At 45.1% G+C, this 15,851-nt stretch overlaps 1 protein-coding gene across 2 annotated transcripts in view; it reads left to right on the top strand.

Annotated features, from left to right (window-relative positions):
* The window catches only part of PLPP3 (phospholipid phosphatase 3), a 77,808-nt gene that overhangs the window by 43,142 nt on the left and 18,815 nt on the right, over positions 1–15,851 (top strand). For both annotated transcript variants that reach the window (XR_008556926.1, XM_008139359.3), the window contains exons 3-4: positions 12,714–12,994; positions 13,409–13,466. Coding sequence is in view for 1 of the 2 variants with exons in the window: in XM_008139359.3 (XP_008137581.1) it covers positions 12,714–12,994; positions 13,409–13,466 (339 nt within the window). In the remaining variant the exon portion in view is untranslated. The remainder of the gene's footprint in view (positions 1–12,713; positions 12,995–13,408; positions 13,467–15,851) is intronic.

Genomic DNA, 15,851 nt, shown 5'->3' with positions numbered 1-15,851 from the left:
AGAAAAAGGAAGCTAATATTAAAAATACTACATGTGAAATAAGTGCCATTATCCCCATTATACAAATGGAAAATCAGAAGGTCTAAAGGGTTAAATGATGAGCTCAAAGTCTACAGCTCATACAAGTTGGGGTTCATACCTATCCCTGGCTTATTTCAAAGCCCTCTTTCCATCTTCCAGACTTGATTTTGGAATGGAGGTTGTCTATTCCAAATAAACTGCTCAAGGGGATAGGCAGTTGGCTAGTCTTGCCTACTTTGGATCCAATGTAAGCTGCTGATGGTACATGAACCACATTTCATAAAGTTTTTCTTTTGACTTCCCCACTCTGGGGGTTGGTTGTAAACTTTGAGACCCCTCTTTGTTTTTTAATAACATCATAAACCAGGCACACAATCAACAGTTTGAAATTGGGGAGGGGGAAGGGAGGCTAGTAGAATTCTTTCCAACCTTTAAAAGAAAAACAGTCCATTTGGCAACTGCAGTAGTTTCTCAAAAGGTGGACTTAAGGATCTTTGTGTTCAGAAAATGAAGAATTTAAAATCTGATTTTACTATTTGTTCATAATTGACAGTGTGGGATTGAGTTCTCAAGGAAGAATGGCTTTTCCTGGAAAAGATGTTTGTTATAGAAGGCAAATAATTGAATCAAGGTTTGAACAGGTGTTTTTGACTCTTGGAGGATCAGTTAATTGAATGCTTTTAGGAGGCCGACTGTAACCAGGGAATGATGACGATAAGAATAGCACATGTGATTATGACTGGCTTGCCTAGCGAGATGCTCCTGGACACAGCGCTGTGGAAAGAGACACTTTTCAGAGGCCCCGGCACCCACTGACTATGTGAATGAGGCGAATCTCTGGTTTCTCTAGCCTCCTTTTTCTTCATCTGTAAAATGTGAATGGTGTTTGAATTCCCTGGTGGGGATTTCCCTAAGAATCAAATGCTGTCATTTGTGGGAATGCGCTTTGTAACAGCAGGCCAGATGAACCCAGGGTGCTAAAGCAGCTTTTGCAAGATCCATGCTTCCTCCAGCAAATCTTCCCTGCTGTTTGCCAAGACCGTCCCTTCCACCTTACAGATGCTAGCATTTCCATGAACACTCTGTTTTTAAGAGCTTCATTGTGACTGGCCTGTCTCTTCATGTCATGTCAATGTTTAAATTATAAATGCTCCCTGGCCTCCCCCGTTTCCTTGAAATAGTCATGTGCTGTGGTCTTGGTTGTAGGATAAGCAATATCATTGCTGAACCGTTCATGCAACATGAGCAAAATAGGTTTGGATAGTGCTTTCCTGTAGTTCTGAGAAAGACCAGGCAAGCAAACACTAGTACTGCAATAATGATCTTTCGTCAGGTCCTGCTGTCTGCCATAAAAACCTGTGGCCCATGTTCAAGCATTTCATCCTCCTCACAGAGTCCCCGAGAGCTAGGTATTCTTATGGTTCTTAGTTTAGGATGCGATTAAAGGCATAAGCTCTGGTGCACATCTGAGATCCCCTGCTGTGGAACAGTAGCAAGTTGAGCCTCATTGAGTCTCAGTAGGCTCATCTCTTAAATGGAGATTATATGCCTACTTATTAAGGTTTTCAGAATTAAAGGAGCTAATGTATGTAAAGTAACTCAGTGCCCAGCACCTACCATATATTCAATAAATGTCAATTATTTTTATTATAAACTAGAGGCCCGGAGCACGAAATTCGTGCACGGGGGGGGGGGGGGGGGGGAGGGGGGGGGGGAGGCGGTGTGTCCCTCAGCTCAGCCTGCACCCTCTCCAATCTGGGACCCCTCGAGGAATGTCTGACTGCCCATTGGGATTGGGCCTAAACGGGCAGTCGGACATCCCTCTCACAATCCAGGACTGCTGGCTCCCAACCGATCGCCTGCCTGCCTGATTGCCCCTAACCGCTTCTGCCTGCCTGCCTGATTGCCCCTAACTGCTTCTGCCTGCCAGCCTAATCACCCCCTAACCACTCCCCTGCCAGCCTGATCGACGCCTAACTGCTCCCCTGCCGACCCGATTGCCCCTAACTGCCCTCCCCTGCTGGTTCAGTCACCCCTAACTGCCCTCCCTTGCCAGCCTGGTCACCCCTAACTGCCCTCCCCTGCTGGCCTGATCACCCACAACTGCCCTCCCCTGCCGGCCATCTTGTGGCGGCCATCTTGTGTCCACATGGGGATGGCCATCTTTGACCACATGGGGGCAGCCATCTTTGTGTTGGAGTGATGGTCAATTTGCATATTACCTCTTTATTGTATAGGATGAGTAAACAGATTCAAAGAATGGTGAAGTGACTTAGCCAAGACCCTGTATCTGGTAGAAACAGAATCAGGAAAGAAATATCTGCATTTGGACTCTGATTTCCTGCTCTTTCCTTGTAGTTAATGAACTAGAACCCAGGTCTCATGACTATTGCTCCTCTGCTCTTTGCCCAAGGACCTTTCCCTCCTGACCCAGCTGCCCTTGCATGTCAGCTGGGGGTGGGGGGAGAGGGGTGGTGTGAGATGTGGGCTCCTAAGTGGGGCTGTTTACCTGCCATTAAGTGCCAGAGTCCTCATGGAAAAAAGTCAAAGCAAAGACCTCAGAGGAAAAGTGAATCAACACGGACCACAGTGTGGTGTTTGGGGTGGAGGGGGGAGTGGGTGGAGGTGGAAGAGGGTATGGAGGATAAATGATGATGGGGAAAAAGAAATACAAATAAAGAAAAGTGAATCATTCACTTTAATAGACTCATTTCTGGAAAAGCTATACAACTTAAATTAAACAACAACAGTAACCTGTTTCCCACTTTCCCTTTATGGCCAGTCCTGGAGGCCGGCTGGCTCCATCCAGAATCTGCTTCTGGTCAGAGGGCACGGGTGACAGTCAGGGGTGGCAGCTGGGCACTCAGAGCTGGAAACCTAATCCTCCTGCTCTGCCAAATGTCAGGTTTGTGTCAAATAACAAGGGAAGCCTTGGCCGACGGGGTGCCCTTGCTTCAGTTTGAATGTGCCCATAACCAACGGAACGGCAGTGGTGGAGATCGGCAGAAGTTATGCAGAAAGCAGACACCCTTCTGTGGCAGGAGAGCGGGAAAAATCGAGTCACATTGACCTCTTTTTCAGATGTACCTCAGGTTCTGGAATTAGCATGATGGGAATTCCTTCCAAATACACAAAGCAGTGGATTCTATCCCTGCCTTATAAAGACTTAATGGCTCTAGCAGCAGTGAGATTAGGAGCAAAGAGTAAAACATCATCTCCTATCAGCCTCCTGTCATGTTGCCTGGCCGTATGCTGTGAAGAGTATTATGGGCAAAGATTTTAACATGGAAAAAATGCTCAGTATTCTTTTAAAATAAACATGGGATCAGGGATTGCCTTGGTCAAGCCCTGCAAGGGGTTTATGTAGATCCTTAATATCTTGGAGTTGATGCATGGGTGAATCCCCTTGTCTCCCAAGCCATAAAACGGCTACTTTCCTCTTATATCCCAGTGAATCTAATCCTCTGTGATAATCTTGGAGAAAAAGCTCAGACTTGGTCATCACCTCACTTAGGTCCATGTCCCAACCTCTGTGCTTACTTATTCTGTTACTTATCCTTCAACCTCAGGCAAAGCCATTGACTCCCTTGGGAAAGAGCTATGCCTTCCTTTTCTGTAAGTTGTTGACAGAAGTTCACCAACTCCATGGCTTGTTTGGGGGGTGGGGGTCAAGACAAGTGGGATTATGTGTGTCCTCAGTGAGAATCATTCTTTTCATGTCTGTGTCATAGAGTGTACAAAGTGGCCTTTATGTGCACATTCTCTCGTGTGTACCTGGCAGTCCTCTTAGATTCTTATGGCTTAGGCAACTGAGGCCCAAGGATAGGAGGTGGCTTTCCTATAACTGGTTAGTGGGAGGGTCAGAACAGGAGTCCTCTGACGCTAAGGCCAAGGCTTTTTGTAGAAATAATGACACCATGGCTGTCTCCTAAAGCCTGCCCACCTTACTTATCAAACACCCATGGTGTAGCAGGTGCTGGGGACACAGTGGTGAACCTTATCCCAACCAGCTGGGTGGTTTCTCTCATCACTAAACTGCTACAAGCTGCCCCACCTCAAGCAGATAAATAGCCTCTCCAATACACATTGCCTTGTAATGTGATTTGTGTCCGTGTCTTGTCTCCCCAGCTAGGTAATAGGTTCCTGGGAGGCAGAGACCAGGCCTTTTCCTCTTGCACATGGTCGGTACTAAACAAACACCACGCAGACATTTCCTTCTTCAGCAACCATTCCTTGGCTGTCTTTCCCCACCTTCCAAAGGTCCCCCAGGCCCCTGGGCCCACCTCTATCTTTACGGTTACGGTGTTGAAGTGTCACGTCTATTGACTTGTCTGTTTCCTGCGTACCCTGGTATCTGCATCAGGATATGGACCAGTCTGGTTTGATTGTATATTGCTAGCACCAGGCACAGACTTTGATGGCCAGTATATGTTTGTGAAAATCACAGGAGGCCATGCATTTGAGGCAGAAAATAAGAAACTATTGGGTCAAAAGATGTCAGGAGATGTCTGGAGCTGGGAGAAGTGGCCTATTTGCTTCCCTGTATGGTCCACGATGCACACAGAACATGCTCTGTGCCACATGAGCATTTCTTGCTGGAGAGACATGAAGAAGAGCTTAATTCCTCCAAGACTTGTTTATTCAGGATCAGGCTTCAGTGTGCCTACATCTGGACTTCATTACTTCCTCCCCACCCCCATCTCCCTTTATCTGAGAAAGCACTGCCAAGAAAACAAGGTTCCCCAGGATTGCCTCCTCATTAAAGGTTAGTCGTGTTTTCAACTCTGAAAGAAAAAAAAAGTGAAGCCGTGCTGGCCCGGCGCTGCCTTAGTGGGAGACCCCGTCCCCCAGTTTACAATCCACTGCATCTGTACAATTACCAAGACCACCAACAGAGAGCAGCCACATTAATCCTTCAACTGTGTCATCCCCTGATCAGATGGCTGTGGCGTTCTTCTGAGGCCTTCTTATCCCTGGAGGGGTGGTGGGTGGGGGCATCTATTTGCGATTTAACAAAAACAGGCATGGCGATTAGGATTTACTGTAATTTGTTCCCTTTCCCCACCGCCCCACTCCTGCATTGGAAGAAGGGAGAGCTGTGCAGTTAGTTCTTCCTTGGTTATGCAGAGGTCTGAGGGGTTAATGACTGTTTGAAAAGGTATCTACTATGAAGGTGACAATTTTCTTCATTTTAAGTGATAATGCTTAAGCGGCTGAAAAGTCTGTTCCTGTGAGTCAGGGTATATTAGGGGGTGGGGTAGAGAGTTGGATAACATTGGCCAGCTATATAATGGGCCAGAAACTAAGATGCCTTATCTTAAATCCTCTTCAACAGCTGCCTGAGATAGGTATTATTTACCCCACTTACAATGAGGGAGGGAGTGTGCTGACGCTTACAAGGGTGACGTGACCAGTGTAAGGTTTCTCCGCTTAGTGAGTGGGGGAATTAAAACCCAGATCTGTCTGACTCCAAAGCCCAGCACTTGCACTGACGTTTATGGAAGGCCCGCTCAGTGCTCTGCAGAGTGCTTTTTATTTAGTGAGCTGCCAAAACTTTTAGACCTGGGGCTTGGAGAGCCCAGTATATGGAGGAAGACAAAACATTGAGACCACCAGGCAGGTGGCTGTCTAAGATTGACACTGTGTGATAGTGTTCTATAGGAAGTGGTTTGTGCAGGAGGTGATAGGTACATACTTGGCGAGACCTCCCCTGGAACAAGCAGGCATGTGATAGGCAGCTTCGCCTAGAAGCTGATGTATAAGACAATATTGTCCTCAAAGCTTATGGTCTAAAAGAGAAGCAGGGCAAGTACAAGACTGACTATACTGTTAGACTCCCAAGGAGATAAAGAATTGTTCAGAGAATAAGAAGAGACTCAGGACAGTGCAGGGTGCTGGGCTTCAGAGGAGTGAGAGCTTCAAGGACAAAATAGGCCAAATGCTATAAATGGTCTGAGGCGCTACAAGAGTTCAGAGGAAGATCGCTGAAGGTTATTTTCATTGGCGAGGACTTCATCAGCATCATGATTCATTGAGTAACTTCACGCATTTAATTATCACAACAGCCCTTGAGCTGTTGGTACCGCAACATGCTTGTTTTTATACATAAGGAAACTGAGACTTCTCAGGTCAGTTGTGCAAGACCCTTACGTAAAAGAGCCAGAACTATAACCTTGTATACCAGTTGGCACTTGAGCTCTACTTTGAAAGATGGTCAGAACTTTCATCAGAGATCCTGACATTCCAGGCAGAGGGTTGCGTCAAGGATGGTAGAGACTAAACAATAGACCTGCTTGGCTGGAGAAATAACCGATAAGGGAGTAGACAAAGATAAGATAGGAAAAGATGACAGCAAGATTGTGAAATTCCTTGAATGCTGAAGAGTTTTTCCTGCAATTAATTGGCTAGAGATTGATGAAAAGTATTTTAAGCTAGTTTGGTCTATTTTCCAACCCAGATAAACATGAGACCTGAACTACAGGCAATGCAAGGAGAAGAGAGAGAAAAACACGGTGTGTGAGTCGCCTTGCAAAAGCAGGATGAGCAGAATTGGGTGACAGGAGCATAAGGAAGATGGAGGAGTCTAGGGCTTCATGTCTTTGAAGTTGTATGTTTTATGGCATCTTGAGCAGAAATGGGGGAGAGTGAGGTTTGGGGCAGAAGTGGGAATGAGAGGAACAATTTAGGATGATGGGTTAATGACATTGATTTGATAGCCAGTTGGGAGATTTACTGAAGATTGGAATAGGGCAGATAGGGATAAGGTGTAATCTGAAACTAGAGAGGGAGAGAGAGATACACCCTAATGGAGGTCTTCTTCACAAAAGTATAATTGAAACAGCTGAGATCACAGCAGACAGGCAAGAAAACAACCTTAGGGAAGATCCACATTTATCTGGGAGAACCCAGAAGTGGAGCCACTGAAAAAAGGAGAAAGGTGTTTGAGAAATAGGAAGAAAAGAACAGTGGTGCTATCTCAAGGAAGCTTAGAAAAGTCAATGTCACAAAGGAGTAAGAGATGGGCAGTAGGCAATGCTGGGAAAGAGCAGCCAGGAGACTCTTGCATGGACAGGCAGAGCTAGGCATCTCAGAGACCCATGGCTTCGTCGAGTCTTTGACTTTTGGGAAAAGAATGAGGCTTCATGCTTCAGACTGCCTTCTTCATGTGACTAGTGAGCATAGGGCGGCCAGTGCTATTTCAACTACGAGTGGCTTCTGTGGCCTCTATCTGGCCTCTTTGCTGTCCGTGTTCTAGATATTGGAGTTTTAACTTACCCTTAGAGCCCACTGGTGGCCTTGGATAGATCTATGTCCTCATCGTCTTTCAGAGTCTGTGAAGTGCTGATCTCCTGCCAAAGAGGTTGATTTGCTATGCAAATAAAAAAGTGGAAATTTTCATCAAGTGTTTGTAGTCACAAAGATACTGTGATTCCTTACAGTGGATTGAGCATTCAGCTTCAGAGAAAATACAGCTACACTTGTCTCTCTATCCTTAGAAGCAGGACTTGGATACATTACGTTTCCTTTCCCTTGGGCCTGAGAAAAATGATTCTCCCTTTAGTATTCTCCATCATCAAATGCTTGTTGAGTGAATCTCTTCTGGACTGAAAGAGGTTCATTGATGAACACAGCTGAGATGTGAAAGAACAACTCGTTGCTCTGTGGTGATCTGGGACTTGGATGTCCAAGTGCCTGACGATTACGTGTCCTCACCAGGTGCAATATCCATCTCACTGGAGACATAGCTGCTGCTGCCTGCTAGGACTTCTAAGAGAAAGCCAGCTTGATGCCATCAGACAGAGCATAAAAACTAGAACAAGGAGGTCCAGACCTCCTTATTTCTGACCCAGAATGATTCACTGGCCTGACTTACTGGCCCCTCTGCCCTTCACCATACTCACTTATAAAGTGTCAGTAATAACTTAGTAATTCACAGGCTGTTGTGAGAAGCACATAACACAGTAGATGTGAAAATGTTTTGTAAGCTGATAAAGTGCTATGCAAATATTATTCAAGCAGATCAGAACATAGGGAAGTTGGTCCTTCAAACTCAATAGGGAAAGAAGACGAGTTCTGCATCTCTAAAAAGAGGGATCCTTGAGACACTGCAAAGATCTTTTCTTGATATAATTTAAAATAGAGTGGAATGTTTAAAAAAATAACAGACGATACAGTATGCCCTTTCTGCTTTGGGTTTAGACTTGCCTTCCAGTTTGTTCCCTTGAAAAAGTCATCTTAGATAAAATGGTCAAAACCCACGTCATCTATACACATGTGTCTGGAGGGGTGGTACTTCTAAACTACTTCCTGGAATGTTCTCTTCCAAGGAGCCCTTGGAAGTATCTGGGAAAAGATATTCTCTACGAGTATTTGTTCGTTTTCTGTTTCCCCTTCTTCAGTGGAAGAAGAAAATTAACTTTCAGAGGGCTCCTCAGCTACATGCTGGCCATTTGACATATCGCCCACTCGAGCCCCCTTCGCCATCCTGCCAGGTAGATACTATCAAATCCTGAGCGATGAAGTCACTTGCCTAAGGTTAAGAGATGAGATTCAGACCAAGGTTCTGCTGGCTCCAGAGTCAGTGCTATCTCACCACCCTAGGCTCTCTCCTATCCAGAAAGTCTATCCCAATGTTTCTCCAAATTTCCTCCCCAGAACAGTTCAATATTTGTGACTAGGTGGGCAGTTGAGCTCTTTTTCACCAGGAAAGACAGGAAGAGTGGCCCTCTTAGAGTTGGAGACAACCTCCCCCGAAAACTGCAGCCGTTCTCAGGCAAGGACTGATCCCTTTCTGTCCCCTCGTAGCTTAATTGCAGTGCTTTCCAGTTTATTAGTTTCCAGATTCTGTGCCAAGTGCTTTAAGAGGCAGGTAGGGGAGAGTTCTCTGCTCCCCTGGCAGCCTGCCATCCCCCCAGAATCTGTTGCTTGCTGCTTCAGAAAGGGATCAACATTGAAGGCATTTGTCTCAGCAGTGAAATTTACATATCACAACCTTGCTGACTGAAGCAGAATTGAGGGCTCCAGGGGCTGAGTCTGGGGGTGGGGACACAGCCTTTGTAGGGGGGAGAGGGAGGGGAAGAGAAGAGCTTATTTTATTAACCAGGAATAAAAACATTGTGAGTAATGAATAAAGTCCGAAAGCAGTAAATCTGGGACTCCGGAGTTAGGTGTGTAACGTGTCAGGGAACAATTTAAGCCTTCGCCTCTTGTACAGAGGTGAGGTATGCGGGGCCGTCATTCACAGCCCGAATTTCATTAAATGGTCTTTTAAGGGTTAGGATTACAAGAAGCCAAGTCCGGCTGGTTCATAATGATGATTTATGGCTGTGTTGTCGACTCCCCGACCCTTCTGTACAAGGGGAGAGAGAAAATACATAATTTGTTGCTCATTAACTCCAAGATCTGTCAGGGCTGGCCCAGAAGCCATGTGGTCCTGGAGTCATGTGTCTGCTAAATGGCTTCAGCCTGGCCCTATCCTTGAAAATATACAATTGCTATAGTACAGTGGAAACTGTTTTTCATAACAATAGAAATAATAAAATTTTCTCAATGTAGTCAGCCGTGGGTCTTGGAACTTGGGAGTCAGAATATCCGAGCTCTCCTTTTAATCCTGCAGATAAATCAGTAGCTCTCAGAGCCTCAATATTACCATCTGTAAAATGGGCATATCTTCTCCACAGAGTTGCAGATTAAATGAAACTATAAAGTGCCAAAGAAATGAGGATGATTGCTGCTCTGATTAACATTGTTATTAGGAATTTGAGGTGCCATAAAATGTTCCCTTTATCTCCCCATGATTAGAGGAAGCATTTTAATTAGCGATTTACTGTTTGCAAGACTGGGGCACGGAAAACTGAAATTTTATAATGAAGGCATGTCAGACCTGAAAGGAATCTTTGAGTTGTAATCAAGCCCTTTCTCTCTAAGATGACTGATGCGGAGAGGTGACTCACCTGAGATGCATTAGTAAATTCACGTAAAAGATACTAATTTGCCGTGGAAACCCACATGTTCTTTCTCAGCATCAAACAGGAAATCACACTCAAGCTGAGCCAATTAGAAACAGTTCCATAATCTGTGACAGTGATATGGTTCAGGTACCTCAGGAGCAATCCAAGGGCAGGGACCGTGCACAGGGCCTTGCTTCCGCTCCTTGCCTGCGGTCATCTCCTAGGAAGTACTTTGTTTTCCTACTGCTTATTACCTTTGCTGGGCTGGGAGGTAGTGGTGGAGGTGGCACAGGAGAGTTGAGAATACATGTCATTGCAATTATGAGGTAATAAATCATGGAGCCCAGTGCCCTCATTTTGCAAATGGAAAGCCTAACTTATTCCAAATTCACTCAATGAGTAGGGACTTTTGAACCTTGGCTCCTTGATTCCTACTTTGGTGTTCTTCCCCCTGCGTCTAAAGTCACGTGAGCATGACTTATAAATAAAGAAGAATAAGAGTTAGAATACATGATGGCGGTTATAAACATCTGGAACTTGTTAGCCTGTAAGGTTACATAGGGTAAAAGTGTAAACAGGTTCAAAAGGGGAATTAGACCATGAATGGTAGGAAAGAATGCTGGGTGGGGACTCGGAACACCTGGGTCTAATCTTTAAAATGTGAGTTAGCTTGGACCTCAGTTTCTTCTGTGTATAATGGACCCTTTCATTTCTGACTTGCTATGCTTCTCAGATTTTAATCTTTGCAATGTGTTATCAAAGGACTCTCGGTAATGTTTAGAGGATATTTCCAATTTTGCAATGAGGCAATTGTGAAGACTACTGTCCTGCTCACTCAGGGGGTGGCTAAGCCAGGAGACTGGCTGGACTGGCCTTTGACTGTCTCCCTCTAATATAGAATGACATTGAATCTGATCTGGGAAACCAAAATGTAGTACTTAGAAATATAAGTAGTGCCCGGCCACTGTGGCTCAGTTGGTTGAGCATTGTCCCATGCACCAGGAGGTCACTGGTTCAATTCCCAGTCAGGACACATGCCCAGGTTGTGGGCTAAATCCCCAGTAGGGGGCTTGCAGGAGACTGCCGATCATCTATGTTTCTCTCTCATCGATGTTTCTCTCTCTCCCTTTCTCTCTCTGAAGTCAATAAGAAACATTAAAAAAAAAAAAAAAAATAGCAAGCGCTTTTAAACACAGAGTCACTGTCTGAACGCTAGCTGTGGAAGTAGATCTTCTCACTGTTGCACCTGTTGGCCCCTTGGCCCAGCTGGCATGCCCCTTTTTTTCATGGCCATCCTATCCCCAGCCTCCGGAGCCCTGGAGGACTTGGATCAGACCCCATGCCTTGACGCCTGCCCCCGCTGTGGAAGAATAACAGGAGACTTTGGAAAGGAGTGCCCGACATGTCAGCCTATTGCTTCCCTTGTGGTTGTGAACATGCTCTCTGCTCCCTGAAAGGGCAAGTGTGGCTCATCTTCCTGCCCTGTGAGGAAGAGTGAAAGGGCCTTTGTGGTGAGTGATGAGTTGAATATCGCTCCCCCTGGACTGTGGTTGCAACCAGGAAGTGGCCAGGGCTGTGCTGCGGAGTTAAGAGAAGGGCAGCAGGCTGTGTGGTTTGGTTCATCACCAGAGCAGAATCGGTCCTCTGCTGCGTAGGCAACATAGGCATTTATTGTACAGGGAATCCGCTGGCCCCACATTCTTACTATAAAACCAGGCAGCTTCGGTTGAAGTGCATCCCCCGCTGAGACTCAATTGTATTTATCATGGTTGTTGTGAAGATTTCACAAAATCAAGTATATAAAAGCAATGCCTGGTATGAAGTAGGGATTCAGTGATCGGTGGCTCTTTTTTTTTTTTTTTCTTCCTTTTTTTAATAGTAATAAATGTCCCCTGAGTGTCATGAAGTAGACATTGAGGGATGAAGGAAGAGTCCTTCAGGATCAAAGGGACAATGCAGACCGGACTTGAGAAAATTCACAAACACTGAAGGGCATTGTATGAAAAGTTCTTGGTTTGTAAATGAGTGTTCATTGCATCCTACCGTACTTCTAAAAAGGAAGATGGAATAATCACTTTCCATGACCTAGTTTATTTATCACATGTAAGCCAAAAACTCTGCAAAGGTGTGTCGCCTCCTTTCTTGGAGGGAGGGGACTGAAGCTTGGAGAAGTTAAGGACACCAGGTATGTGGCAGAGTTCAGACTCAAACTCAGGACTTGGCCTTGGGGCATTCACCCTTTACTACAGAAACCCCCACCGTGGCTCAGTGTTGGCACAAGGCTGAGGCCCTTTGTAGAGTTAGATTGTTGTTGGTGATCCTTTACCCCAATCCCAGAGTCCTCACATTTGCTTCGATCCTCTGACATCCTGACCACTCTTAACTGTTCTTGCTTCTTCATCTGAATGTATTTTATATAGCTAAGTTCTTATTTATCTCTTTCTTATGTTAAAATATATATTTGCATGACATTATTTGAGTGTGCATTTTTATTATGAAGGTACTATATGGCTATGCAGGACTTTCTTGAACAGGGGAAATAGCGTCCATGCTAGTAGCACTTTGAACTTTCCTCCCATGCATATTTGTATCTGTAGGCCTCTAAATAGAACTTGGGTTTTCCTAGATTATAACTTGCAGTTATGTACTGAACATTCTCTTCTGTTGTTAAATATCCTTTACAGCATCAGTTTTGATGATGGGTCTTGATCCTGTCTAATTCCCCTCTTGCTTTCCTTTTAGATCATCACAGGGGAATTCTACCGGATCTATTACCTGAAGGAGAAGTCCCGGTCCACGATCCGAAATCCCTACGTAGCAGCCCTCTACAAGCAAGTGGGTTGCTTCCTCTTTGGCTGTGCCATCAGCCAGTCCTTCACAGACATTGCCAAAGTCTCCATAGGACGTCTGCGTCCTCATTTCTTGAGCGTCTGCAACCCTGATTTCAGCCTCATCAACTGCTCTGAGGGCTACATTCAAAACTACAAATGCAGAGGCGATGACAGCAAAGTCCAGGAAGCCAGGTGAGGCACCACTCCCATGGCCACTATGTGCACCTGTTTGATGCCGGCAGTTCAGTGAGCATATACAAAGCATCTCCTAGGTGCCAGGCCCAGTGCTGGGCTCTGGGTTTGATGGGCGAGTACGATGGAGTCCTTGTTCTTGAGGAACTCACAAATGATTGAGATAGATATGCACATAAACAAGGATGATATAGTATTGGTACGTTCATTCATTCACTCATCCACTCATTCGTTTATTCATTCATTCATGGGTACCTGCAAGGTTCCAGACAACTCATCCAAAGCACCATCAGGGCTGCAAAAATAAACAAATAGTGCTGCTCTCAAGGTGACAATCTAGGGAGAGAAGACAGGAGTGAAGTGTGTATGGGAATGTGAATACGGCTCTCTCATGGCCCTCTCTTGCTCTTGCAGGAAGTCCTTCTTCTCTGGCCACGCCTCTTTCTCCATGTACACTATGCTGTATTTGGTGGTAAGTACCTGCCCTCTGATTCCAATGTCCAGCATCCAGCCCCAGCTTAAATCCCTTCTGTACATAAAACCCCCAGATTGATTAGGGACAGATTTACTGTGAAATCCTTGAAAAAGAGATTAGCTAGAAAAATTAAGTTCTAATCTGAGCTCAGCCATTGCCTTAGCAGAAGTTATTTTACTTTCCAGGATTTTCTCATTTTTTAAATAAAAATAATATTTAGCATATCTGCTTGATAAGCATTTTATACCCATTTTGAAATTATAAAGTGATGAAAACACTTGTATAACATTTATTAATAAGCACTGTTTTCCGAAAATCCATTAACTCAGTTGATCGTTACAGGAACCTTATCTCATAAGTAATATTATTTCTGTTGTGGGGAAGGATTACCAAGTAAGACTCCGAAAATTCAAGTAATTTCCAAAATTTACAGAAACCAGCCCAGCCAGAATGGCTCAGTTGGTTGAGCATCTTCCTGTGCACTAAAATGTTACGGGTTCTATTCCCAGTCAGGGCACATACCTGGGTTGCGGGTTTGATCCCCAGTTGGAGAGTGTAAGGAAGTTTCTCGTCCCAGTTTCTCACCATTCACTTCTTTGTGTATATCCACCAGAGAAACTGTAAGCTTCTTTCTGTTGCAATCAGAACTTTGTCTCCTCATCGCTGACTTAGTAGATCACGAGGGTCCTGTGTGGTGTAAAGGAGACCTTTGCTGTGTCTTCACTGAACTGTTTACCGAATGAATGGCTCTTTCCTGTGGTGCTCGTGAGAACTGTTTATGTGTCAGAGGGTATGCCGGGTACCAAGGAAACAGGGAAATGGCTCTACAGTCGTGTTCTCCAGCCTGTGGTTGTTAGTCATTGAGGTTTTGTTCAACATGTTTAGAATCCTGGAGCAGTGAGGTCTGGTGTACCCACAAGGCATACCCACAGATCCTGGGGGTGTCTGCTGAAACTTTGCAGGAACAAGATTGCTGTTTGCAAGTGGAATCCACCACTATGCCAGATGTTTTTTCTCTACATCATCCATCTATCCACCCATCCATCCATCCATCCATCTATCCACCCATCCTTTCATCCCTTGCTCTCTCCCTCCCTCACCACCTCCCTTCCTCCTTCTTTTCCTCCTTCCATCCATCCTGCCATCCTCCCAGTGTTAGTGACTGTAATTAGGCCTTGTGAGCACCTGGGGACATCGAAAGAGCGCCATTTTGTGTGGGAAGCCTGAAAAGTACATGGCTACAAAACAACTGGATAAGTTCTCTGATCCAGGGTAGACTGAAGGGTTGGAGCACAGAGGAAAGGGCCGTTAACTGCTGTGAGGTGCCTTTAGCTTACGAGTGGGTCAGAGATTCTACATAACGCTTACAAAGGCTGTGCACTTGTGTTTCAGACCTGGGTGTTATAAAAGTGGGAAATGGGAGGAGCCTGAAGTTCCAAATGTCCCATGCAGATTGTCCTTTAGTTCAAGGGCATCTATGTAGTCCCCTCTTTTCTCCAAAGGCAGAAGTCTAATACATAAGATCCCAATACTTTGTGTGCGAAGTACTAATTACCCTACGGAAGCCAGGTGGTTCTGTGATTAGGAGTATGGACTTAGAAAGAAGCAAATCTTACTCCATTTAAGCATGGCTCTTTGTTACCTTGAACAAGTGACATGACCTTTTTTGGACTTGTTCTCTTTATCTGCAAAATGGGCACAACGGTGTCAAACCTAAGAGAATGCTGTAACAATGCTGGTTATATTATTTAAAGCACCTAGCACAGTATCTAAAACAGTGCTCAGCAAAATGGTAGTTTCTTTTTCTACACCTGATAGTGACAGAAAAAAAGATCTGACTCCCCCCTTTTTTGAAGTTTTAAAAATATATTTTTATTGATTTCAGAGAGGAAGAGAGAGGGAGAGAAAGATAGAAACATCAATGATGAGAGAGAATCATTGATCAGCTGCCTCCTGCACACCCCCTACTGGGGATTGAGCCTGAAACCCGGGCATATGCCCTGACCGGGAATCAAACCCTGACCTCCTAGTTCATAGGCCGACACTCTACCACTGAGTCACATTAGCCGGGCTGACTCCCTTCTGAAAAAAAAGAAAAGTCAACTAAAAATTTCTTTTTTGTCCTGAAAGTAGTTGAGTAACTTCCTAGAGAGAAATCCCGGTTCTGCACCATGTAGACGAGTCACCAGGCACATGAGCCAGAGCCAAGTGTGAACCACTTGAGGAGATGAGAGAAGGGAGAAAGTTTTCCCTGAGGGTGTCAGCGATCTGGACAAACTTCCAGGAAGAGAGCAGGCAGGGACAGAAGGAAGGACAAAAGCCTCCTTTTCACTCTCAGCAGAGCTGTCCCCGGAGTGATGGAAATGAAGCTAGAGGACAGTG

The sequence above is a fragment of the Eptesicus fuscus genome, chromosome 9 (assembly GCF_027574615.1).
Source record: "Eptesicus fuscus isolate TK198812 chromosome 9, DD_ASM_mEF_20220401, whole genome shotgun sequence".
Classification (NCBI taxonomy): Eukaryota; Metazoa; Chordata; class Mammalia; order Chiroptera; family Vespertilionidae; genus Eptesicus; species Eptesicus fuscus.
Note: the sequence above shows the minus strand (reverse complement) of the source record. Positions and strands in the feature narration are given on the sequence as shown.